The sequence below is a fragment of the Aptenodytes patagonicus genome, chromosome 3, assembly GCF_965638725.1.
Source record: "Aptenodytes patagonicus chromosome 3, bAptPat1.pri.cur, whole genome shotgun sequence".
NCBI lineage: Eukaryota > Metazoa > Chordata > Aves > Sphenisciformes > Spheniscidae > Aptenodytes > Aptenodytes patagonicus.
Genome location: NC_134951.1, coordinates 64,577,753 through 64,603,567, shown reverse-complemented (window position 1 = coordinate 64,603,567; position 25,815 = coordinate 64,577,753). Strand labels below are relative to the sequence as shown.

The 25,815-nt window shown below is 39.3% G+C and overlaps 1 protein-coding gene across 18 annotated transcripts in view; it reads left to right on the top strand.

Moving 5' to 3' along the window:
• EPB41L2 (erythrocyte membrane protein band 4.1 like 2) overlaps positions 1-25,815 on the top strand; it is a 135,037-nt gene that overhangs the window by 44,589 nt on the left and 64,633 nt on the right. For all 18 annotated transcript variants that reach the window (XM_076333612.1, XM_076333608.1, XM_076333607.1 and 15 more), the window contains exons 3-4: positions 6,956-7,440; positions 9,749-9,961. In XM_076333612.1, the coding sequence (XP_076189727.1) occupies positions 6,970-7,440; positions 9,749-9,961 (684 nt within the window). In that variant the 5' untranslated portion in view covers positions 6,956-6,969. The remainder of the gene's footprint in view (positions 1-6,955; positions 7,441-9,748; positions 9,962-25,815) is intronic.

Below are 25,815 nucleotides of genomic sequence, written 5' to 3'. Positions count from 1 at the left end.
TACAGACTGGTAATGACAGTTTGCTCACCTGGTTCCCTCCTTGCAAATGAGTTTCCAGTTTAGGAGGCAGTTGGGGCAGAATCATAAGGAGAAAGGGTGATTTTTAGTTGGCTTATGTTTGGGATAAATATTTTTAGCAGGAGAGATTATTACAATGGCAAAAGTCTGAATCACAACACAGCTTTAGTTGTCTAGGCACCTGGATTATTGCCTAAGGCTCTTCCATGAACTGTCAAGCTTTAAAAGAAATAATTTGGGGTCTTTTTGGCTATATGTGGCATAGGATTGTTCTTGGTATTCTGTTTATCAATGCGTTACCTTCTAAGTCTACAAAGAAGAGCTGTGACAGCATGATATCAGCTCAGGCCCCTGCTCCGGTGGTCTTGTCACAGCGTGGGAAACCGATGGACTGACAGGCTTTTGCCCTGTGGCTACTGTTGAGACTCACAAAAAAGCAGAGTCTGCAGTCTGTCTCTTCAGCCTCTGCTGTTAACCTTGACTTTTGTGCACAGTGATCACTGGGGAAGGAGCAAACCAAAACAGTCCTTGTCACGTTCAGTGTGTACATACTTAGTTTTGGGTTCAATTGCTAGAGATCATCTTAATCGTTTGAAAATAGCTGATTAGATTTCGTACACACAAAACAAGTTTTCCTGTGGGTTCTGTGTTCTAACTTTTTAAAGTTTGCTAAACTGTTGATATTAGACCTTAGCCTCATCTATTTTTTTCAGGAATGTGCTTAAAAATGAACTTAATCCAAATTATTAGATTCAATAGTCAAAGTATGTCTGTTTGTATGTATATGCAGTCCTGTGTATGTATAAATACAGAGAAGGATGCAAGTTCCTATGGGAGAACTGGGGCTTTTTTTGACGTTTGACTGCAGATCAGTATTGTATTGGAAGCCATACAATGTAAAGGTTGTGGATTGATGTAACTAAGCCAATTTTAGGGATGTTTTTGCTTCTTCAAGGACCTCAAAGTTGAAAACTGTATTCTTTAGTTGTTAACTTATTCCTTTGCGTTCAGAGAGCTCTGTCTTTGCAATTGTAGTAACCCACCTAAATAATGACTAAAAGGTGAAAATGGATTTACTTTTTGCTTTGTCAGCTAATAGAATGTGTGCAGGTTATATTGGCACTTTCAGCAAAATGATGCAGCACAGTGGTGCGCTGCACAGAACCATGTGATGCCATGAGTTTTCTTGTTTACATACTGATGATAAAAATACAAGTTTTAAATTTTAACAGGAATGTAAAAGAAAGTTTTTTTTCGTCAGTACATTCAGCCTGATTTGGAGTATAAATTATTGTACTCTACAGAAAATGATTGATTTATGCTTTTTGAAAAAATCTTCTGGGGATAGTACCAGGTTCCTCAGGTATTACCTAGTGGTTAAACCAGACCCTTTTACACTCTGTAAAATTTAATGACTGTTCCAGCTAGGACTTTACTTCTTCATGGCTTTTATGTCAACAAATTTTACATATTGAAACCAGCAAGTATATTGTTCATAAATGACCTGTCCTAACCAACTGTGAAATGCAGAGCAGTCTTCTGTGCTTCAAATCAATAATATGACAAGAAATAAAACACTTTCTTTGAAACAAAACAAAAATACCCTCCCAAATAAGTAGTTGAAGTACATGTGACCTTGTTTCAGGTTTTCATGTATATTTTTCAGGTGTTCTTTGCTCTCTTTTTGTTCTTTTATGTGTACCCCATCTGAGCTTTAGTATTTGGAAATGCAAATGTGTAATTAGTTAATTTTTATGAAGATAATGATTTTTAAAAGGAATTATTAATAATATGGTGATCCAGAAAATTGCACGACTTCTGCAGACACCCATGTTGGCTTTTAGTGCACTGAGTTGTAATTTATTTAAATAGAAGTAGGATGAATTTTTTTCTTCTTCTACAACATGATGGTTTCTTTGCAAATCCTAGTAGACTGGTGGAGGCATAACTATCAAAGCGATTTTGATTTCTTGAGTTTGCTATGAATTTCAGTGACAAACTGAAAAAGATAAAACAAGTTTAGGACTGCCTTTTCCTACTTTTATATCTCAGAAAATAAGTAAAATGAGATCCAGAAATATATGGAAAAAGGTTTTGGATTTGTTAATCTGTGCTGATGAATAAGAAATACCATAACGGAAACAGTGAATCAAGATGCAGATTATCAACTGTAGTGAAAAGAAGCTTTCTATGGTTTTAGTTCAATGTTGTCTGTAACTTTTCAGGATACTCAATTGTCATCTTTGAGCCACTCCTTTTTCTTTTTTTTTTTTTTTTTTTTTTTTAAATATCATGTTATATTCTATATGTCTTCTGCTTCTGGTTTATCTATGGTGGCAGGAATCCTTCTGGTCAGACAACTACTTTTCAAGAATTTATACTAGGAACTGGTAGAAAGGTACCAACCAACTGACAAACTTGTACATTTGAGAGGAAAGAGAATGGTAAAGAAAGAATATAGTGTTCTGCCCTGCTTTCAGGTGTGAACTCTGGCCAGCATTAGTTTCTCCTCAGAGAACAAAAAGGGAGAGGAAGGGATGAAGGAAGAGGGGAGAGAGTAGCTGTTGTCTTCAGTTGCTTCCTGGCCAGCACCCTTGCTTGGGGAAGTTGGTAGAGTTACGATTAGGACAGGACATCTGCTCCTCATAAAAGTAGGACCTGTTTTAACAACCTTAATTCCTCTTCAGAAATTGCGAGGTTGTTTCCAATACTTTTTGCCCTACCACTCCCACCTCGGTCCTTGTAGTTTGGGTAGACATTCAATCTGCATGAGCCAAGTTTTCAGGAGGATTACAAAAGATACGGATGTTATCACAAGTAGTTTAATGTGCATGGGTTTAATGCCAATTGCAAAATCTGCAAAGATTTTTTTTTTATTTTTGCTGAGACCTTGTTAATCCTTCCATTTGAGCATCTCCCTAAGGTTCCTTCTCTGTTGTCCACTCTTGCAGCAAGATTCTTACTCATTCTTCTTTCAAAATGAAATATGGATTTAATGTTACCTTGCAATACAAAAGAAGTGAGATAAGGAGAACCCTATCCTGCTGCAGCTTTTACAGAGCTTAAAAAAAATTAAAGGGGCAAAAATACTTAGTGTGCTTATGCTACTTCGTAAGAGCAAATGGGAGTTTACAATGCTTCCTTGGAGACAGGAGGGGAAGAAAAGATGCAGCTAAAGTTTAGAACTGTACGCTTTCAACCTAATTTGGTTTATGTCTTCCCAATGTCACTTTTGAGACAAATGCTGTCTGCTTCTTATTTCCATTTTCTTTCTGACACATTGTTGGCTGTTAAGACACAGGGTTGGATGGGATCTTGCAAGGTCTTCCCTCTCAGATCAGGAAGAAGCCATTTCCAGATAACCTGGTTCCTTGATCTGCCTGACTATAGTGAAGGTAACATCAGAGACTTTACAACCTGCAACAGTAGACTCTGATTGTAGAACTCCAGTGTTTTGTCCCCCACTACCTCTGTTTTTCCTGTGAACTTCAAAACTGGAGGATCTGACAGAGCATTGAAATAGTGAGCAGGAGGGAAGGGAGTGCAGGGAAGGGCAGGTAGACCTGATTTTCTGTTTCTCAAGGGATGCCTAATTCTTGCGCCACAATGAAACTCTAGAAAAAAGAAATATATCAAGGTCACATGCTAGAGAAAGTAGATATTTTGGGAAGACTATCCCTTACACTCTTGGTCAGTGCCCTTGTTCAGTAAATTCATCCATCTCTAACAACTCACTCAGTGACTGCTGAGAGTATAAAGAAATCTACAGGGTTAGCAGGGAGGTGTGTTTTGTTTTGTAGGTTTTTCCTCCCTCTTTTTTTTTTTTTTTTTTCCCCTTTCCCTGGAAATGCACTGAAGTTACAAGCTTATGGGAAATTGAGCTCATGAAAGAAATCACCTCCTGCTGCGGGCATTTCCCTTGCTTCTGCAGTATAAAGCCAAGTTCTCCTTTTAAATATAACTTCGGTTATGAAAAACCTGGACACTTGGAGATGCAGAACCTTTCATGTTTCACACTGAGTGAGTTTGTACCACCCATTGCTATCCTGTCTAAATTTAATCAGTGAAGATGCATAACTTGGTATCCTCAGTTCCTTTTATTGTTAGAACAATATCATAGGAACATGTTTACAGGGTGATTTACTTGCTCAGTTCTAAGGAATTTTCTGGATATGCCTCCTATTTGACCGTATAAGCAAAATGTGATCTTAATTTCGAGAATGGTATATAATTTTTGTGTGTACATGCATTTCATGCATTACTTCGTATTTTGAAAAGTGAAAAACGCATGCAGGAAATAGAGTGATTTTCCTTTTCCTGTAGCTTCTTTGAAGATGTGTTTATCAAGTTCTCTAGCATTTTTTTAGCTACTTTCTGAGAAGAAATTGATTCCTTCTTAGAGATGCATGAGGAAAAATCACCACCATCTCTGTTAATAGTGAAACCTCCATTTTCACTTCATTAAGCAGAATGGATCACTATTCTCTGATCAGCAGAAGATTGTGAATTTTTCTCTTGGGGAAAGTTGGGTTTGGTTTTCTATATATTGTAAAAGTTTATTATCAAAATGAACATTATTATTATTATTGTTGTTGTTAAGATTGATACCTACCATTAGGAAAGAACAGCAGTAATTCTGTGTAAGATATAAAGGTGATAGCAAAATGTAATTTGACTAGTAGTAGCTTTAAAACTAGTATACTAGTATGTGGCTTGAAATAGCAAATTCTTTAATCTCAACAGCTAGTCAAATGGAAACCTGCCTTTCAGAGGCCTGTTACCTCTGAGATAAATATTACTTACATAAATATTAATACTCTATCACAACAAACTTTATTAACAGTATTAAAACTTGAAGGTTTTTATAAAAAGTGAAGGAATTGCTACATAACTGCACTATTTAAGCTTGAAATGTATTCAGAAGTCTCTAGTATAGCAGTAAGGATACTAACTTTTCTTTTAATTTCTCCATTGGTGAATGTTTTGGTTTAGATAGTGAAGTTTAAAGTAATGAACAAAGAAACACCCATAACATGTAGTTACTTTTGGTCTCAAAATGCTTGCTTAATATGAATTTGCCTTTACATAGTTCAAGGCTCCTATGTCTAAGCTTCTTACAAAGATAACTGTCAAGTTTGTTTCCTTTGGCTCAATATTGTCCATCTCTTTTGTCAGAGGGCTTCTCTCTTGTACGTTTGGGCATTTATTAGTTTCCTTTTTTTCCTTTTTGTCCTTGGGAATGGCTTAGTTTAACTTAATTTCTGATTACTTACGAATGTGCTTTGGAAACCTAGAGGCAATGTGTTGCTGCCGCCTTGTGATCTAAACTAGTTTCCAGTTGGCTTCAAGTGCAGTTTGAAGTGTTGTGCAAGTTAACTGCATAGAACCTGAACTAGATTACCTTCTCCTTGACTCTTTTGGGGCAGGGGTGGGGGCAGCAGCTGTTGAGTTCAGCAGGAGTCCTGAACTAATAGCCTCCTGACTCTAAAGGCAGGCATTGATGGCAATCAATTTTAATGGAGGGGGCCCAGTGTTTTAAAGTTATAAATGTGATTGTAAGTAACCTGTTAACCTTCAGGCCAGACAAACGGACCATCAGTTTAAAACTAGTTGTTTGAAGAAGGTTGTAAATAAATATCAGTGACTTCTAATGTGATCTAACCATTTTAAACTTACTTTATTGGACCCTGGTGTGCTTATTTTTGTTGGCCTACTTCAATAAATTGGATAAATTAATTATATTACATTTTCAAAATAACACAGCAAAATCCAGTGCCACACAGCTAACAAAATTTGTTTATTCTGGTTAATATTTTTTCAAGAAATAGCAAATAATTTTAAGATTAAAGATTATTATCGTGTATCCTGTTATAGTATTATGATTTGTCTTTAATTTCACTGAAGGAAGAGCAGGCAAAAGTGGTGAGAGAGTATAAGAGTTATGTATGATTTTATGTTGATCGGTATGAACTCATGATTAAGAACCCAATCTTTTAAAAAAAAAAAGAAAAAAAGTACGCTTCCTAGCATTATTAGTGGTTTCAACAGTATCACTGACTTACAATTTCTAATTTTTTTTTTTTTATACTCAGTATCATGCTCACCATCCCTTTTTCCCTTTTCTTTGGTAAGCTTGCTCTTCCATTTTCCTCCATCCCCACCACTGGTTCACAGACAGAGATAAGGAAATTGTGAAAATACATCCTTAACGTTAAATGCAACAGATTTGACTATAAACTAAAAGCTGTGACTTGCCGTCTAAAATCAGTCTGCTTCTGGTACTGTCAGCTGTAAGCCTACTGGTTGCTTCTTTGCTGAAAAGGTATGGATGATAAGGAGCGTGGAAGAGTTATGTAAAGTCTAAGAGTATAGATATTTTAACTGAGTCTCTTTTAAGGCAAGAATGGCTTTTCTTAATGTAAAAAGGAACAACTAAAAGCATGCACTCTTTCTTGATTTAAAAAGGCTTTCTGTATAAAACTTGGTAAGTGTCACTGAATAGCAGAGGGGTTGTATCTACCAGTTTAACTAGAGAAGGTGTATGCTCTTCTGAAATTTGAGCTTCTGGGTCAGCCAAGGAGCCCAGTAGAAAGAGAACTGAAGTTACTCATGAAATAATCTTGGCCGATAACCTTAGGAGTAGCTTGTAATAAAACAAATGCATTTCAGTAAGCACACTTACATTTTTATCAAGGAGAAGGAAACTATTGGTAGATCTATCTCTCTAGAGCAGTATTTTTGAAAATTTTTGTCTGCAGAGCACTAAATTTTAGCTTACTGGTTTTACTTGTGAGCTGAGAATTTGAAAAGAAGTATTTCTTTAACCCTAATAAGTTTAATTTAGAAACTCTTATAGATTATTACTGCAAATAATGTAAGAGTCAGTAAAACTAGTAATGCTACATAACAAAACTATTTTTATTGTTGCTTTTTTTAGTGTAAGTTTTGACAATGACAACTGAAGCTGGCTCAGAGACTGAAGTAAAGAAAGATTCTGAGCAGCTGGGACCAGACAAAGCCAAGGACAAGCCTGAAGAAGCATCAGAGACTCCAGAAAATCAAAAGTCCAGGGAAACATCCTCTGAAGCAGCTCAAGATTCTTCCTCTGTCCCAGTACCAACTAGCCAAAGTAGTCCAAGTAGCCAGAAGAAGGAAAAAGCTTCACCTGAAAGCAAGGGTATTTCTCGTTTCCTTCCCCCCTGGCTTAAGAAACAAAAATCATACACCTTGGCAGAGCCAAAAGATGAGACCAAGAAAAGGACCACAGGGGAAGAACAAGTAGTTGAAGAAAGTGAATGCCAGACAGCAGAGGGAGTGGCTCAGCCAAAACAGAGCTTAAAAGATGCAGCAGCTGAAAATCAGCATAATGCTAAAGCAGATGACAAAGAAGAAAAACAGTCTGTTAGTAGTGCTGAAACACAGGTACGTGTAGGAACGCTAATGGATGCTTTGGAGTAATTTTAATGAGACCTGATTCATGATTTATGTAATTCATATAAGGCTTTGTTAGGATCATATTGGGCAAGAAATGACAGCTACTATCTGGTCTTTTGTGCAGTTGGGTTGATACAGTTATAAGTAGCATAGCTGGTTTTAAAGGTTCCTGCTCTGTGGCAGACCATTTTTTTTACTCCAGTTATTCTAGATGTCTAATTTTAGCGTAAGCTTACACTTTGGCATAGTTCAAAGGAACATTGAACTGTATCATTGTGGTAGAAATGAGCAGGGATAAGAGGAGAAGCTTCTTAAGTCAGCTTTGTCTCTGAAGCCAGTGGATCACACGAATACCTCCTTAGTGACTTAATCCATTTGTTATTTGTTGTGGTTATCTTTGAGTCCTTATCTCAGTTTTTGTTATCCTTTACCTAGAAACCATGCTTGTGGTCACTGTCCTTATTGATTCATTCTGGGAGGTTGGTGCTGATTTCCAAGACAAACGCCACCTTCTGCGGTACTCCAGAGTCTTGCTTTTTGAAAAGTTGCATGTCAGTTCTTAACACTCAAACCTCACATTCTAGGGTGGCAAAGATGATTAAGGGCACAGAGAATCTTTCATATGAGGAGGGGCTGAGAGAGCTGGTGCTGTTCAGCCTGGAGAAGAGAAGGGTCAAGGGGAATCTTATCAATGTGTATAAATACCTGAAGGGAGGATATGAAAAGCAGCCAGACTCTTCTCAGTGGTATGCAGTTAAATGACAGAAGGCAATGGGCACAAATTAAAAACATGAAATTCCATCTCAAATCACAAAAAAATCTCTTTTACTGTGATGGTGGGTCAAACATCAAAAGACGTTTAATATCTTTGTTGGCGACCTGGACAGTGGGATCGAGTGCACCCTCAGCAAGTTTGCTGACAACACCAAGCTGTGTGGTACGGTCAACATGCTGGAGGGAAGGGATGCCATCCAGAGGGACCTTCACAGGCTTGAGAGATGGGCCTGTGCGAACCTCATGAAGTTCAACAAGGCCAAGTGCAAGGTCCTGCACATGGGTCAGAGCAATCAAAAGAACAAATGTAGGCTGGGAGGAGAAGGACTTGGGGGTGTTGGTTGATGAGAAGCTCACCATGACCCAGCAATGTGCACTTGCAGCCCAGAAAGCCTACCATATTCTGGGCCACATCAAAAGTGTGGCCAGCAGGTTGAGGGAGGTGATTCTCTCTCTGTATTGCGCTCTCATGAGACCTCACCTGGAGTACTGCATCCAGCTCTGGGGCCCCTAACATAAGAAGGACATGGACCTGTTGGAGCAAGTCCAGAGGAGGGCCATGAAGATGATCAGAGGGCTGGAGCACCTCTTCTATGAAGGCAGGCTGAGAGAGATGGGGTTGTTCAGTCTGGAGAAGAGAAGGCTCTGGGGACACCTTACAGCAGCCTTCCAGTACCTGAAGGGGGCCTACAAGAAAGCTGGAGAGGGACTTTTTACAAGGGCATGTAGTGATAGGACAAGGGGTAATGGCTTTAAACTGAAAGAGGGTAGATTTAGATGAGATATAAGGAGGAAATTCTTCACTATGAGGGCGGTGAGGCACTGGAACGGGTTGCCCAGAGAAGCTGTGGATGCCGCATCCCTGGAAGTGTTCAAGGCCAGGTTGGATGGGGCTTTGAGCAACCTGGTCTAGAGGAAGGTGTCCCTGCCCATGGCAGGGGGGTTGGAACTAGATGATCTCTTAAGGTCCCTTCCAACCCAAACCATTCTGTGATTCTATGAAACACTGGAACAGGTTGCCCAGAGACATTGTGGAGTCTCCATCAGTGAAGATACTCAGAACCCAACCGGATATGGTCCTGGGCAAACTGCTCTAGGTGGCCCTAGAGGGGTCCTAGGTAGGGGCGTTGCACTAGGTGATCTCAAGAGGTCCCTTCCAACCTCAACCATTCTGTGATTCTGTATAACTTGACTTTCATAAACACTGGTTTTTAGTTTTGTATTATTCCTGGAGCTTCTTGTTAAATTTGTTTCTGTTAAGAAAAAAAGCCAATAAAACATTAAAAAAATTATCTCATTTCAAGGAAAGAAAAAAAAAGGCACCTTCTGTGGTTTGAGAGCAAGAATATCTGGTCCCCAAAGGAAGACCTTAATGCTTATACTGATTATTGTGCTTCCAGTATGTGGATAATTTTAATGAAAGCTTAATGTCTTATTTATTAGTAGCTTATGAAATAAATGAATAAGTTAAAAATATCCACCTTCCTGAGTTTCAATCATTGTTTAACTGTATTTTACATAGCCTGCCAAAGAAGATGGTAAAGAAATGGAAGTAGAGAAAGTTGCAGAGGAAAAGGAAGGAAAACAAGAAGAAAAAGAAAAAAGGGAGACAAAAGAAGTGCAGACAGCTGAAATTAAAACAGAAAACATTCCTCAGAAGTCTCCCAAGAAATATAAAACTGTGCAGTGTAAAGTGATGCTTCTGGATGGCACAGAATACAGCTGTGACCTAGAGGTAAGGCATCAAGTCACTATATAAAGAGCTGTTTTTCTATAGAGAAAAAGAAAATTTTCTTTCTGAGAGTTTAACAAATACATTTTTTGTATATCTAGTGAGCTCATTACAATGTTATATTCACATTGCTATCATTAGGGGCCAGTTAACATTTCATTTTAAAACTCCATCTTTAAGACCTTATCAGATTATCCTTTAAAATGCACTCTGAGGTACACTAGCAGATAAGATAAAATGCAATATACGAATCCTTTCAATGGTGATTGTTTGACAGCTCAAACTTGATGGTTTTGTGAAAGATTAACGTTTTCCTGAAGGTAGTGTCACATGTACTAACAACTTAAAAAAAAAAAAAAAAAATAAAAAAAATTAATGAAGTCGTGACAACTTTATCTCAGCTGGAGAACTAAAGTTTAAAAAGTTTGCTTCAAAGAAAAATTCTGTTACAGGTATAAAATACATATGTGTCTTTAAAGTTATGTCCTAGTTTCAAATTTTCATGGCTGCATGGATTGCTTGTTTACAACTGTAAATTGATGGGTTAGGTATAGTGTGTATTTGTCTGTTTAAATCTGACTTCAGACCACTAACAGAAATAGGGATTGTGAGCTAAATGGAAAATAGCTTCTTGGCTTTAATATCCTTTGAATATATATACACACACTCTTTCAGTCTGACCATAGTGTCCAAGTTTGAAGTCAAATAGTAGTTGTTTAATATTTTAGATCAAGATTAAATTATGAAACATGTAATTACATGAAAGGAGGAAAAAAGTTGTATTCCGAATCTTATTTCAGTGAAACAACCTTTGGTTTGATTTATTATGAGAATTTTTGAGTAAGGTAGTAAGTAGATCTCATCGGCAGATTATTTCAGGCTAGTACCATCTACCAAAAGATGCCAGTCAATTCGGTACAAAGGTGTAGAGGCTGTTCTCTATTAGAAAGTTCAACTGTAATCACTTTTGCCAGTAGAAGATGCAGCACCAACTACTATACACTGCCTGACTTTTTCAGGCACACTTTTGAAGAGTTGGGAATTGTTTTAACTAGAAACTCCCTATTTCATGCTGGATTGACGGATACCCCAGAAATAAGCTCATTTATTTAATACTGGGATATGGTGCCCCCTTGGAAAGAAGACAGTGTTCCTTGTAGGACAGCTTATATTTGGAAACCATACTTCCAGCCAGTCTGTTGTAAGACACATTAAAATTTGCTTAGTTCTATTTTGTAATTCCAGTAAACTTTGCAAACACTTGAAAACCATGTTCATAGTGCCTGAAGACTTTAGCTTTGTATCTCAAAGGTTGCGTAGGTGATATTTTCGAAAGTTCTTCCAGCTAGTAGCACCAAAGGCAGATTCTAGTAATGAGGCTTGGTTCCCTTCAACAGCTGCATCCCAGTCCTAAAAACCCCTCTGCTCTTCAGCAGTTGCTTTTGCAGGACAGGAGCTCTAAGCTGTTCTTGGGTTCAATTATTTGTAAACCTCTGGGAAAAAGAGGAATCCAGTGAATTAAACAGCTGCTGAAGTCTGGCTTTCTGGTGCTTCACTTCTAGTTGTTGCTTCCAGTCATAGTCATTTCTCTTTCAAATTTTTCTCATTGCTGTTTGTTCTAGTCACACGAGATGGCTGTAAGGTGATGAGAAGTTTCTATGGCCATATAAGCTGCTAGTTTAGAATATCAAAATTTTCATTTATGGGTTCAGTAAGCTAAAGATGTGACCAAGCAACATGATATGATTCAGCGTGTTCTGCACAATGGTACCTAATACGACACCCACAGCAAGTAGACTTTTAAGTGATTATTAGCACCACAATGCACAGGTAGTTATGTGGAGAATAAATATTTGTTCTCAGTGGTGATAGGTTTCTTCACTAAAGTCAACTCCTCCTTTACATTTCTGTCTTACGCTTTTCACTAGAGTATCCATTTGTTTGGAATGGGGGAAAAATAGTTGTTCTAGACTACACTTGTGAACATAGTTGTTACATTTTGCATGATGTTGTAACTAACTGATAAGCTGTGGTGCCTAGACTGAATATCTGAGTTATGAAGGGCCATTAAAATTTGCGCCTTTGCTAAAACCAGGCATCTAGATATGCCTTTCAAATTGATCTAAGGATGAAAGAGTGGTGATGTTATGGCCCTTCCTAGACCCAGCTGATTCCTTGAAAATACTCCTGTTTGTCTAATGTAAGTTGTTCAATTTTTGACGTAGTACACACATTACAAGTCATGCGGTAGTGCAGGCTTCTGCTTGAAGCCTTTTGTCTTCTCTTGTGCTTCTTTCCAGTGTCTGTCAGTCAGTCCCTACACTGTTTGATTATGGTTTTCTGATTATTTGTAGTAAATAAGGCTTTGCTGTAAGAACAGAAGCAAAAATTAATTAAGGAGGAGGACAAAGTGGAATAGAAACAATCTGTTTTATATGTTCATTTGAATCATTTATAGGACATGAGCAGTGCTGACTGCAATTTTATAAATGAACTCATGTTCTTAAATACATGTAGAGCTATTTATGCTCTACTACTGTACCAAAATATTAAAAGTCCCAGAAAGTTGCTTCAACTGATAACTGAAATTCCAGTTTGTGCTCTCTGCAGTGGATCCTAGTAGATCAATTTCTGATACTGACCTTCTCTTTAGTCTTCCTTTAATATTTAGTGTTTGGGTAAATGTTGGTTTAATTTCTGCTTTACAAAGTAACAGAAATTATACAAGATTTAAAAAGCAAATAAACAAAAACTCTGCAGTCTAAGCACAAAATGCAAAGCCCAGGTTACCTTGCTTGACTTTCTAGTAAATTGGGTTTTAGTTTGGAGCAATTTCCATGGTTGAGACATTCCCGATGCTTCTTCCAGTTTTTACTATGCACTGTAGACCAACTTCATTATATTTTATTTACATTAGAGACACTTCTTTAAATATATATACTTGCTAATAAGGAAGTAAAACTGAAAAATACCTTGTTTTCATTACTGTTATTTTACAGACAGCTTTTGGTAGAACCCTATGTTTTTCTAATTGCCATCTTAAACCTTCATGATACATCAGTAATAAAATCTGAGCTAATATACTATTTCTTGGGATCTTTTCTGTTTGAGTTACAATCACATTCCTTTTTTCTTGTAGAACTGCATCAATTTGTATTCACATAACTTAAAAGGAGTGTGAAAGAAGACAAAATATGACCCAGCAATTTATTCTCTGTTAAATTTTGTCATTGTTCATTCTTGTGGCATGTGTCTTTATATAAGACAATAGCTGGGAAAGGGCATAAAAGGAGATAAAGCCATGATACAGTAGCTTCAGTGTCAGCATGCAGATCAATGCTGTAGTTAGTATAAGCTGATAGGATTCTCAGCAGTAACTAAATACTGAAACTTTTGTGACCAATTAGTAGATACAATACTATACAATTAATTTGTAACAGTTGTGTAATCATAAAGTAAGAGGACTTGATATGAGTTCAGATATTACATACCTTAGATTCACTAGAATCTTAATAGATAATCTTGACGTGGATCGTAATGCTTTGTTTCTTTAAAAAAAAAAAAAAGTACTGATGAACTATTCTTAGTCCATAAGCTGTTTTAGTCAGAAAAACTTTACTTTTCCAGCTTGATCATCTTCTTATCAGTAAATAGCTAATAGCAAAAGCCTGAAGATGCAATTTGGAAATTAATGGAAAAAGGGAGGGTCAGGTTAGGGAACATTTAAACTAGAGATAAAAGTCCCATGGGACCTAACGGGATGCACCCACGAGTGCTGAGTGAGGTGGCTGATGTTAGTACAAGGCCATTCTTCATCATCTTTGAAAGGTCCCAGCAGTCAGGGGAGGTTCTTGGGATTTGAAGGGGGGAGGGGAAGGGGAAGCAAATGTCATTCCTATTTTCAAGAAGGAAGTTGTGGGAAATTTCAGGCTGATCAGTCTCACCTCAATCCTTGGGAAAGGTTATGATGCAAATAATCCTTTCCAAACTTCTAGGACAAGAAGGTGCTTGGCAGCAGTCAGCATGGATTTACAAAGGGGGGACCATATCTTCTACAATGTGGTGACTGGCTCTGTGGATGAGGGGTGAGCTGTGGATATAATCTCAGCTTTAGCAAGGCTTTTGACACTTTCCTGTGGTTGTTCTAGACAAATAGATGATGTATGGGCTAGGTGAGTGGACAGAGAGATGGACTGGAAACTGGCTCAACTGCTGGGTTCAAAAGGTTGCGATCAGCAGCCTGAAGTCCAGCTGGAGGCTGGTCACTAATGCTATACTAAAGGCATTGATACCATGGCAATTAATGGCCTGGATGATGGCACAAAGTGCATCCTCAGCAAGTTTGTAGATGATGATAAAACTGGGAAGAGTTGCTGATGTATCAGAGGGACCTGGACAGGCTGGAGAAATAGGCAGACAGGAATCTCGTGAAGATCCACAAAGAGAAATAGAAGTCCTGCACCTCGGGAGGAACAACCCCATGTACCAGTACAGGCTGGACAGATTGGCTGGAAAGCAGCTTTGCAGAGAGAGAACTGGGGTGGTGGTGGTGTCCTAATGGACAAAGGTGACCATGGGCCAGAAATGGGCCCTTGCAGCAAAGAAGGCCAACAGCTTCCTGGCCTGCAGTAGGAAGAATGTTGGCAGCAGGTCGAGGGAGATAGTCCTTCGCCTCTGCTCAGTACCTGGCGTGCTGGATCCAGTTCTTGGCTGCCCAGTACAAGAGAGCCTTGGACATGCTGGAGAGAGTCCAGCAAAGGACTGCAACATGCTTTAAGCATCTGACGTATGAGGAGGGACTGACGAGGTGGAACTGTTCAGTCTGGAGAGGAGGAGGCTCAGGGAGGCTTTAGCACTGTGTACAAATACCTGGCTGGTGGATGAGTAAAGAAGATGGAGCCAGGCTCTTCTCAGTGGTGCCCAATGATAGAATGAGAAGAAATGAGTGCAAACTGAAATACAGGGAATTCCACTGAAATGTGAATGTGAGGGTATATTAATTGAGGGTGATCAAACACCAGAACAGATTGCCTAGGTAGGTTGTGGAGTCACCACCCTTTGAAATACTCAAAATCTGAGTAGCCAAGGCCTTGACCAACCTGTTGTGAGCAGTGGTGTTAGACTAGATGACCTCCAGAGGTCCCTTTAAACCTCAACTGATGTACATCATTTTAGCTATATTTCACCATTGTAGGAGTATAATTCAGGAATTACTCTAAACATGTTAGCTGTGTTAATAATTTAATTTAGACTATATAATACACATTACACACATACTCTGTCAATTAAAAACTGATAATAGCATGAATGGTATTAACATACAGTTATTATTAAAGAAATAAAACCAATGGCATAGCTGTAAATCCATGAAGTTGACTAATAATGTAACAATCGCAGTGCCTATATGCAATCTGCCCCAATCCCTGGTTGACGCTACCATCCTGACATTTTGCCAGGAGCTATCTAATGTGCTAGCTTAGTAACCCTTCTTCCCATACCTAGTCTTGGTGAATTGAAGCTCTGTTATGTTGGAGGGTTAGCACCTACTACCTGTTGTGGTGTGGCATATCATTGAGGTGAAATGATGATTCTGACTTAGACATTTTGGTGAAATATTTATTCTCATGCCAGCAATACTTAGCTGTGCTCTACAATTTTCACTTTAAAAAGATACCTTTGAAATAATTTGGAGTTTACTGAAAAGGTGCTATTGCTGAAAAAGTACAAATGGAAAAACAACATAATTCAGTATAAATATTTTTCATATTTTTAAGTTAGAGTATGAAGGGGAACTCCATTTTTTTCTTTTTTATGTCTTCTTAGGTTCTCAATTAATAGTTTTGTATGTGGTCCTTTTAGCAAGATGGTCACTTCTCACTTTTTTTCACTTGCAGGAAAAAGCAGTTCTGTAAAAACTCATCTGTTTATCACTGTTGTCCAAGTGCCGGTTTTTCTCTAGCTTTTTTGAAGACAATAAATCTCTAAATAATGAAGAACTTCTTTAGGCTCGTTTCACACTTGTACAATTGGAAGACTGCACTTTGAGATGTTATACTGTCTGGGAGTACGGATGAGTTCAGGCATAATATCCCTAGCAGTCCCTATTAAACAGCTTCTAAAATAGCAGCTCTCTTGTTACTGCTCATTGAATTCCATGATCTAGGCCAGTTGTTTAGTCTGACACCTATCTCTTTATTTCCCTCTATTTTCCTTTATTTTAAAAAGTAATCTTAGTATAGGTTCAGGTGCTAGCTGTCTTCCTATGTCTCAGTTCTGACAGGGTTTTTTTACTTTAATTTCCATTCTTTTTTCTGTCCACCTTGTTTTTCTTTTTTCCTGAAAACAAAATATCCACTGACAGTAGTCTGTGTGCTTAGGAAGAAATGCAATTTCAGTAGACCAGAAACTGCTCTCTAAGCTGCTATCCACATTGTAGTTAAATTTCTATCCTGCTTATATTCCCTTTTGCTTTGTGAGCTTAATTTAGTTCTAGACATATTTGTGGCTACATTTCTTCAGCTCCGGTGCTTTAAAACACTTCAACATACTTAATTTTTTTATAACATGGATTTTGACTTTTGGCTATTGAAAGAATTAAACCTTGTTTCATAGAACATCTTATATAAAAAACAGCTTCCCCCCCCCCCCCCCTCCAGCCGTTGAAGCTGATTTTGTTCTTTATTTTGCAAAGTAACATGTTTGGTACAAGTTAAATTAGATTAATTTCTCAAACAAAGTTGACTGGACTGCATATAGAAAGAATTTTTTCAAACTTAAAAAAATGGATGTTTAATTTCGCTAAGATGCTAGTGAGCTTTCATAGAATACTTAAAATAATTGTATTGGAAAAGAGGTGACAGTTTTTGGTTAAGGTTGGTGTTTAACAAAAGTTCATCTGGAATTAGTTTTTAAAAGTGTATCATCTCTGAGATTTAGACTAAGCAGCAAAAGCTTTATAGAGGTTGGTCTGGACCAGGCTCTCCATGCTTCACTAAACATTTTTAGAAATTTAGTATTTATCATGTGACAGCTGGATATCCTAACTTGCTGAAAATTGAGTTCAGCTGTATTCCTAAATGCTTGAATTCTGTAATACAAAGCTGAGATAGGTAGAGCGATTAATTTAAGTGGATAGGTGAAGTCCTGTAAGTGTGATATGACCGAAGCCAATTTGTGTATGTTGAGATACCCGTTTTCTGTCCTGGTTACCACAGATTGGTTTTTGTAATAAGAATCCTGATATTGCTTAAGGATCTTGTCTTGGCAGTTGAGAGCTGTGTGATGATATGTGTGGCAGTGGCTTTGTTTTTAACTGAGGGAGTGAGGGAAAAGAATTTTCAAGGCAAGATTGAGAAAATGATAATCTTCAGTAAATGTTTGGTTACATGAAGCAGGATTACTGTCTTGAGTGAAAGGTACTCGTATCTAATCCTTGATATGTTTTCATGACCAAACTCAAATGTTATCACTATCCTTCAGTGCCTCTCAGGCTGTTAAGTGTTCTGCAGCATCTGTATTCAAAAATATCAAAAATCATATTTAAGTATGTGTATTATCAGCATAGTTCAGCTCAAAGAGGGCAGAGTTAAGTTGCTTCAGGAATAGCCTTCCCTTAACATAGTTTTTACTGTTTTCCAGAAGATGCAGTGTAGCTAAGTGTTGTGCTCTTGAGTGGACACAAGTTGCTGCAAGGTCCACTCACTTCATGTTCTTGATCTATTTAATTAAGATTGGCCTTTCAAAATAATTATTTAGCACTTAAACTGTCTCAGTTTCTTTGACTGTAGTTCTTTAGTGCAGCCAGTGACTATTTAATCCAACTAAAACAGTTTTGTTCTCCTTTCTTGATTTTTTTTCTTTCTTACAAAAGATGTCAACATGAGAGTCCTTGGGGGGAAAAAGAATCAGGAACAATATAAGTTTTTATTGCACTCAGAGTTAAGGATATTTTTTAAAGCCCTGTCATCCCAGTGAATAGCTTGTCCATTTGGGCATTTTTCTGCTGTATTTGAACAGACAACATCATAGTTTTTCTTTACAAGTGCTAATTTATCTTGGAACCATGAGAAAAGTGAAAGAGATGAGTTATTCCCAAAGATTATCTGAGGAAAAACTATGTTCTCAGCTGTTGTAGTTTAACCCCAGCTGGCAGCTCAGCCCCACACAGCTGCTTGCTCACTCTCCCCTGGTGGGATGGGGGAGAGAATCAGAAGAGAAAAAGTGAGAAAACTCATGGGTTGAGATAAAGACAGTTTAATAGCTAAAGAAAAAGCCGCACACCCAAGCAAAGCAAAACAAGGAATTCATTCACTGCTTCCCATGGGCAGGCAGGTGTTCAGCCATCTCCAGGAAAGCAGGGCTCATCACATGTAACGGTTACTTGGGAAGACCAATGCCATCACTCTGAACGTCCTCCCTTCCTCCTTCTTCCCCCAGCTTTATATGCTGAGCATGACATCATATGGTGTGGGATATACCTTTGGTCAGTTGGGGTCAGCTGTCCCGGCTGTGCCCCCTCCCACCTTCTTGTGCACCCCCAGCCTACTCACAGAGAAGGCCTTGACCCTGTGCAAGCACTGCTCAGCAATAAGGAAAACATCCCTGTGTTAATCAACACTGTTTCCAGCACAAATCCAAAACACAGCCCCATACTAGCTACTATGCAGAAAATTAACTCTATCCCAGCCAAAATCAGCACATCAGCTTAATGATGGGCATTGCTTGTCCTCTGTCATTCTGGGGCGGGGGGGGAAGTTGTATTTTAGGGTTTTTTTTCTTTGCAGGAAAAAAATAGTCTGAACCTTATCTTTTTTCTTTTTTTTTTTTTTCCTTCAAGACAATAGCGATCACTCATACTGTCTGAGGAAATATACTTCCCAAATCAAAGTTTATGCATTTCACCAGGTCTATGGCTCTATCTGATTTCTACACAGCATTCTTACTGCTGTTATTTTATACATGTACCTGAGTTCCTTCCTTCTCTATACACCTGGTAAGTCTGGAAGACGAAGTAATGGGACTCTGTGAAGGGTGCACATAATAGATGTGGTAAGTGGGAGAGGATGGAAAATAAATTTCCTGCCAACTCAAGGTCCAGTTTACACATAAAACTACTTCAAGCCTCTTTTTTGTGGTACTAGAGACTCAGAAGTTGTCTGAATACATTCCACATCCTTTTTTAAGATTTCTGTTACAGAGTTTCTTGATATCATCACTTGGAGAGAGTAATAAAGAAGCCCAGGAACTCTTTGGAAGTTCTGTCTTCAGCCTGCTGCATCTTGGAGGGCTCTGTCATGACCAGCTGTGTTGTGTGCTATGTGAGCCTTCCTTATGCCTCTGGTAACACACAGTTTTAAAGTGGCTGGTGTTACTTATTCCAACTTTCTGGATTATTACCTATAAATAATGGTGAATTGCAAAAGTTTTCCTTCAGAGGTGATATTTGATATTGAAGTGTTTGACACTTTGAGTGGTTGAGACTGACACGCATCTAAGTTATTTTCCTTTGAGTACTTCTTAACTTGTTTTATGCGTGGAATATTGAATTATATGCCACAGAAATGGTATTTCCATGCGGTTGCCACTGCTTGCACATGGCATTGTAGGTAATTGTTTCTGAGAAGCTGACAGTTCTTCACTGAAGAAAAAGCTAGCTGCTAGTCTATCCAGAGATTAAGAAAGAAGTTGATTTTTTTTTTCTTAATGGCCTAATGTAGCTGCTTTAGGGTAAGAGTTCTGCGCTTTAATATTAAAAGACAAAACCATCTTTTAACACACAGTAGTATAAAATTTGGGGAGAAAATACAGGTTTATCTGCAGATGATTCACATGAAACTTTTTTAACAAGCATCTTCCTCCCCCACCCCAGCACAATTAGTCAGGTTGACTTTCAAGGGCTGGAATAAGAGGCATAAAATTTGCTGAGGTGAAAATGCAGTATGTCTGTGACAGTAACCAGTAGACAGGGACAGTAAGTAGACTGTGGTGTCCTGCTAGCTCTTCTGTTCTTGGATTGATTTTTTTGTTTGTTTTTGTTTTTGTAGCTGAGCAACAATTGTGAAGATGTTCTGGGATTTGGTTTGATCATGGAGTTTCACAAGTGCATTGTGAAATACCAATGTAAAACTTATTCCTGTTTATACAGGAAAAATAGGAGTGCTCTAGGGCTTCTTATCCCTATCCCCTGTAAGCAAGGGTTAAGCTACATTATTGTCAACTGAAAAGGGCAGGGGTAGAAGTAGGTTTTGCATCAGGGAACTGTGTGTCATGTCACTCTACTTTTTTTTTTTTTTCCTTGGAATCTTCAGAAAGGAGTTGAATTTTGGGAGCAAATATTTATAAGGAACGCTGATGAATCTATGTACTTCTTAAAAAAAAAAAGATAAACCTGCACAAATTGCAATGCAATTATAAACTTAGTTATATCAGTACAAAATTTGCATGATGTGCACTTTGTTCTAACTGGAATTATTTTAGTTTATTTTGAATGGATTAGTTACATGTGTAAACTTAGCCTGTATTATATGAACAAAATTCGGGATTTATTACAATTTAAAGTCTAGTTAAAATTAAATTGACATCTGCATAACAAGACATTTTCTTGGAATCTATATTGAGTCAAAGCACTTTTTAGAAAAAAAAAGTGTATTTCTATGTGACATGCAGAATGCATTGAGAGAGATTTCAGAGTAAACAAAAATTGGTTTCTGTGACAAAATGTTTCTGAAAGCTAATTCCTGTGTGTGTCTTTTCTGACATGTGTCACTTGTTGCTGAGTGCCACGGAATAGAAACTGATAGGAGATGCTCAGTTAGAAAAAAAATAGCTTTAACATGTTGAGATAGCAAGCTTATATATGAAGTTGTTTGTGGGAAAAAAAACTGATTCACTCATGGCGAATCAGCATGTTTTTACTGTGTTATAGACACATCTTTGCAAAGGACTATAATTTGATGCTGTTCTTTCGTAGTTCAGAATTTGTCATCAAATGTTGCTGTAGGAGTACAGGTACAATTGTACCCTTCTTGTTTCTCTGCCACTTGTATGTTTTGTATATTAATAATTAATTTAAGTTCTTCTTTTGCAGCCACCTAGTGTTGTTTGACAATGGAATTATTTCTTCTGGCTTGTTTTTGCATGTCTTTCCCGTTGCCCAGGGCACGACTGACATGGTTGCTGTTTGGCTTCCACATAAAGCACATATCAGATATTTCTCTTTTTTTGAGGGTTACTTTGTAAATTAATTTATCACCTCTGAGTGTAATCTGTTTGTTCTTTTGCCCTTAAACTCTTTATTTTGCCTTAATAGGTCTTCTGACTGGTGTCAACTTGCCAGTTTGAACTCTAAGTCAATAATTCTTTCTACAGAACTGTTTAAACAGATATTTCAACTTCTTTTGTGATGATTTCCTTCAGTTTTTTTCTCATCTATCTTTGTACTTTTATTACTTTGCTTTTGTAGATGCAAATTTGAAGGACCTGGTTTATAGTCTTTTTCCTGAGTATAGCTTCTCCAGATATGCTTGTCTGAATGCCAGTGTAGATGGAACATTTAAGGTACTGCACTGTTGCCCAGAAAAGTCCATGACCTGTCAGCATAATGAAGCTAAGCCTTGTACCAGATGAAACCTATTCCTCAGTTCACTGTAATTTGAAATTCTTACTGTAAGTGTTTCATGGTCTTCCCCCCCCCCCCCCCCCCCCCCCGGTAATAAACTGTAGTCAATTCTACCATCAGTGTCTCTGCATTGGTATCTTGGATAGTTGATAAAATATGCCTCTCTGGTCTGTAAGAGATCATTCTCTTGTATTACTCTGTATATTGGCTACTTGCTCTGAGGAATTAAAAACTTTAAGTGGGAGTACTGTTATGAACTTTGATACCAGCCACTCTTCAAACTTTATTTTGGTTTTTGGGAACCCTGAAAGTTTCATAAGGAAGAAAAATAACCTCCATTGAAATGTTATATTTAAGCCCTTTAATTTTTAGTCTAAAATGTATAAAGTTCCTTAAGTCCACATGTTCCATATTAACAAAGTAGATTGATTTTCTGCGTTCTGTAGCTTTAAAGTAAAAATGTCCAAAGCTCTTCATCTTTAGGAAACTTCTGAAATATATGATGAAATAATACTGTATGGAAGTATTGCACTAAAGATGATGAGTTATGTGTACACAATATGTGCCTACATAGAGCATGAGCAATTAATTCAATTAATTTATTTTAACCTTAAAACTATTTTATCTCTTAGAGATAACGTCCATGTAGCCTCAGACTCTTCAGAGTAATGTGTGAATGCCTGGAGAGGAAGAAAGAGGGAGAAACCATTGTTTGAATAGTTCTGGAGGAACATGACTTAAAACAACTTTCACAGGCTGTGAACTGTTAGGAAGTTTCAGTTACCTTTTATTACTTTCTTTAAAGAGGGTTCAGTTCGCTTACACTTACATGTAGTTATCCTTGTATCAGAGAGACTTGTCAAAGTATGTGAGGATGAAAAGTATTGAGTACTATTTGCCAAAAATTGTAAACGACTGAATCTTTGTGCTTACTTGAAATGACAGAAGCATATCAAAGGATAAAATAACTTGGGGTCATGATTCAATAGTGTAATATTTGTGAGATGTAATGGCAGTTGAGTTTTAATAGCTTGAGTGAGCAGACTATTGGAATGTTTGAGATTTAATTTCTAGAAGCAATTTTAAATTTTTTTTAGCACAGTGCAAATGACATAATTTTGACCTACTCCTTTCCTGATAATTGATGTCTGTGGGAGCAGGTGTAAGTTATTAATCTTTTGGGGTGATCTACATGTGCCTCTTGCTTTCATGGGGGGGGGAATCAACTTGCTTCCCCCCTTCCCCCCCCCCCCCCTTGTTCTGTGGTTTCTTAGGTAGTTGAGAGGAAATTTTGTCATTATATTTGGGATCTGTGATAAAGATTTGTTCAGATTTTCTGCTTTAAATATAATCGGGGTTTTAGTAGAGAATAACACCGTTTAAACAAACAAAAAGAAGTGCTAACTGCATAATGATTACTAGTTAGAAGCAAACGAAGATCCTATTGGGTTTGTTTACTGCATTCAGTCTATTCAGTGGTCTAATTAAATATTTATAACAAAAGGCGTTTAAAGGATTGACTGTATTTTACGCACGTATGAACAAGTGAAATATATTGAAGTTGACATAGGTTGTATGGTTACTTACAGTTTGCTAATACAAAGTAAAAATATGTTTGCTTAATGTACAATTAAGATCAGTTTTTAACCCTGAATTAAGAAAAGTCTGAATGAACTTGATATGGAACAGATGTTTAATTGTAATTGAGTTTTGATTTGCAAAACTGTATTTCTGACTGCTCAGATCATAGAATCATAGAATCATTAAGGTTGGAAAAGGCCTCTAAGATCGAGTCCAACCATCAACCCAACACCACAATGCCGACTAAACCATGACCCTAAGCACCTCATCTACACGTCTTTTAAATACCTCCAGGGATGGGGACTCAACCACTTCCCTGGGCAGCCTGTTCTAACGTCTTTCAGTAAAGAAATTTTTCCTCATGTCCAACCTAAACCTCCCCTGGCGCAACTTGAGGCCATTTCCTCTCGTCCTATCGCTTGTTACTTGGGAGAAGAGACCGACACCCACCTCGCTACAACCTCCTTTCAGGTAGTTGTAGAGAGCGATGAGGTCTCCCCTCAGCCTCCTTTTCTCCAGGCTAAACAACCCCAGTTCCCTCAGCCGCTTCTCATAAGACTTGTTCTCCAGACCCTTCACCAGCCTCGTTGCCCTTCTCTGCACACGCTCCAGCACCTCAACATCCTTCTTGTAGTGAGGGCCCCAAAACTGAACACAGTATTCGAGGTGCGGCCTCACCAGTGCCGAGTACAGGGGCACGATCACTTCCCTACTCCTGCTGGCCACACTATTTCTGATACAGGCCAGGGTGCCATTGGCCGCCTGGGCACACTGCCGGCTCATGTTCAGCCAGCTGTCGACCACCACCCCCAGGTCCTTTTCCTCCAGGCAGCTTTCCAGCCACTCTTCCCCAAGCCTGTAGCGCTGCATGGGGTTGTTGTGGCCGAAGTGCAGGACCCGGCACTTGGCCTTGTTGAATCTCATACAGTTGGCCTCGGCCCATCGATCCAGCCTGTCCAGGTCCCTCTGCAGAGCCTTCCTACCCTCCAGCAGATCAACACTCCCACCCAACTTGGTGTCGTCTGCAAACTTAGTGAGGGTGCACTCGATCCCCTCATCCAGATCATTGATAAAGATATTGAACAAGACCGGCCCCAAAACTGAGCCCTGGGGAACACCGCTCGTGACCGGCCGCCAACTGGATTGAACTCCATTCACCACAACTCTCTGGGCCCAGGCGTCCAGCCAGTTTTTTACCCAGGGAAGAGTACACCTGTCTAAGCCGTGAGCCGCCAGCTTCTCTAGGAGAATGCTGTGGGAGACAGTGTCAAAGGCCCTACTGAAGTCCAGGTAGACCACATCCACAGCCTTTCCCTCATCCACTAGGCGGGTCACCTGGTCATAGAAGGAGATCAGGTTGGTCAAGCAGGACCTGTCTCTCATGAACCCATGCTGGCTGGGCCTGATCCCCTGGTTGTCCTGCACGTGCCTTGTGAGCGCCCTCAAGACGAACCGCTCCATCATCTTCCCCGGCACCGAGGTCAGGCTGACAGGCCTGTAGTTCCCCGGATCCTCCTTCCAGCCCTTCTTGTAGATGGGCATCACATTGGCAAGCCTCCAGTCGTCCGGGACCTCCCCCGTTAACCAGGACTGCTGATAAATGATGGAGAGTGGCTTGGCGAGCTTGGTGAGCTCCTCCGCCAGCTCCCTCAGCACCCTTGGGTGGATCCCATCCAGGCCCCATAGACTTGTGAGTGTCCAGGTGGCGTAGCAGGTCGTTGACTGCTTCCTCTTGGATTATGGGGGTTCATCCTGCTCGCCGTCCTTGTCTTCCAGCTCAGGGGGCTGAATACCCTGAGGATAACTGGTCTGACTATTAAAGACTGAGGCAAAGAAGGCATTAAGTACCTCAGCCTTTTCCTCATCCTCAGTGACAACGTTGCCCCCCGCATCCAATAAAGGATGGAGATTCTCCTTGGCTCTCTTCTTGTCATTAATATATTTGTAAAAACTTTTTTTGTTGTCTCTAGCGAAAGCGGCCAGATTGCGTTCTAGCTGGGCTCTTGCCTTTCTCATTTCCTCTCTGCATGACCTAACGAGATCCCTGTACTCTTCTTGAGTCGCCTGCCCCTTCTTCCACAAGCGGTAAACTCTCCTTTTTTTTTTTTCCTGAGTCCCAGCAAGAGCTCCCCGTTCAGCCAGGCCGGTCGTCTTCCCCACCCGTTCTTCTTACGGCGTACAGGGACAGCCTGCTCCTGTGCCTTTAAGACTTCCTTCTTGAAGAACGTCCAGCCTTCCTGGACCCCTTTGCCCTTCAGGACTGTCTCCCAAGGGACTCTCTCAACCAGCGTCCTGAACAGGCCAAAGTCCACCCTCCGGAAGTCCATGGTTGCGGTTTTGCTGGCTCCCCTCCTTACTTCACTGAGAATCGAGAGTTCTCTCATTTCATGGTCGTTAAGCCCAAGACAGCCTCCGACCACCACATCTCCCACCAGTCCTTCTCTGTTTGTAAACAGCAGGTCGAGCGAGGCACCTCCCCTGGTAGGCTCACTTACCAGCTGCGTCAGGAAGTTGTCTTCCACACACTCCAGGAACCTCCTAGACTGCTTCCTCTCTGCCATGTTGTATTTCCAGCAGACGTCCGGGAAGTTGAAGGCCCCCGCGAGAACAAGGGCTAGCGATTGAGAGACTTCTGCCAGCCGCTTGTAGAACGCTTCAT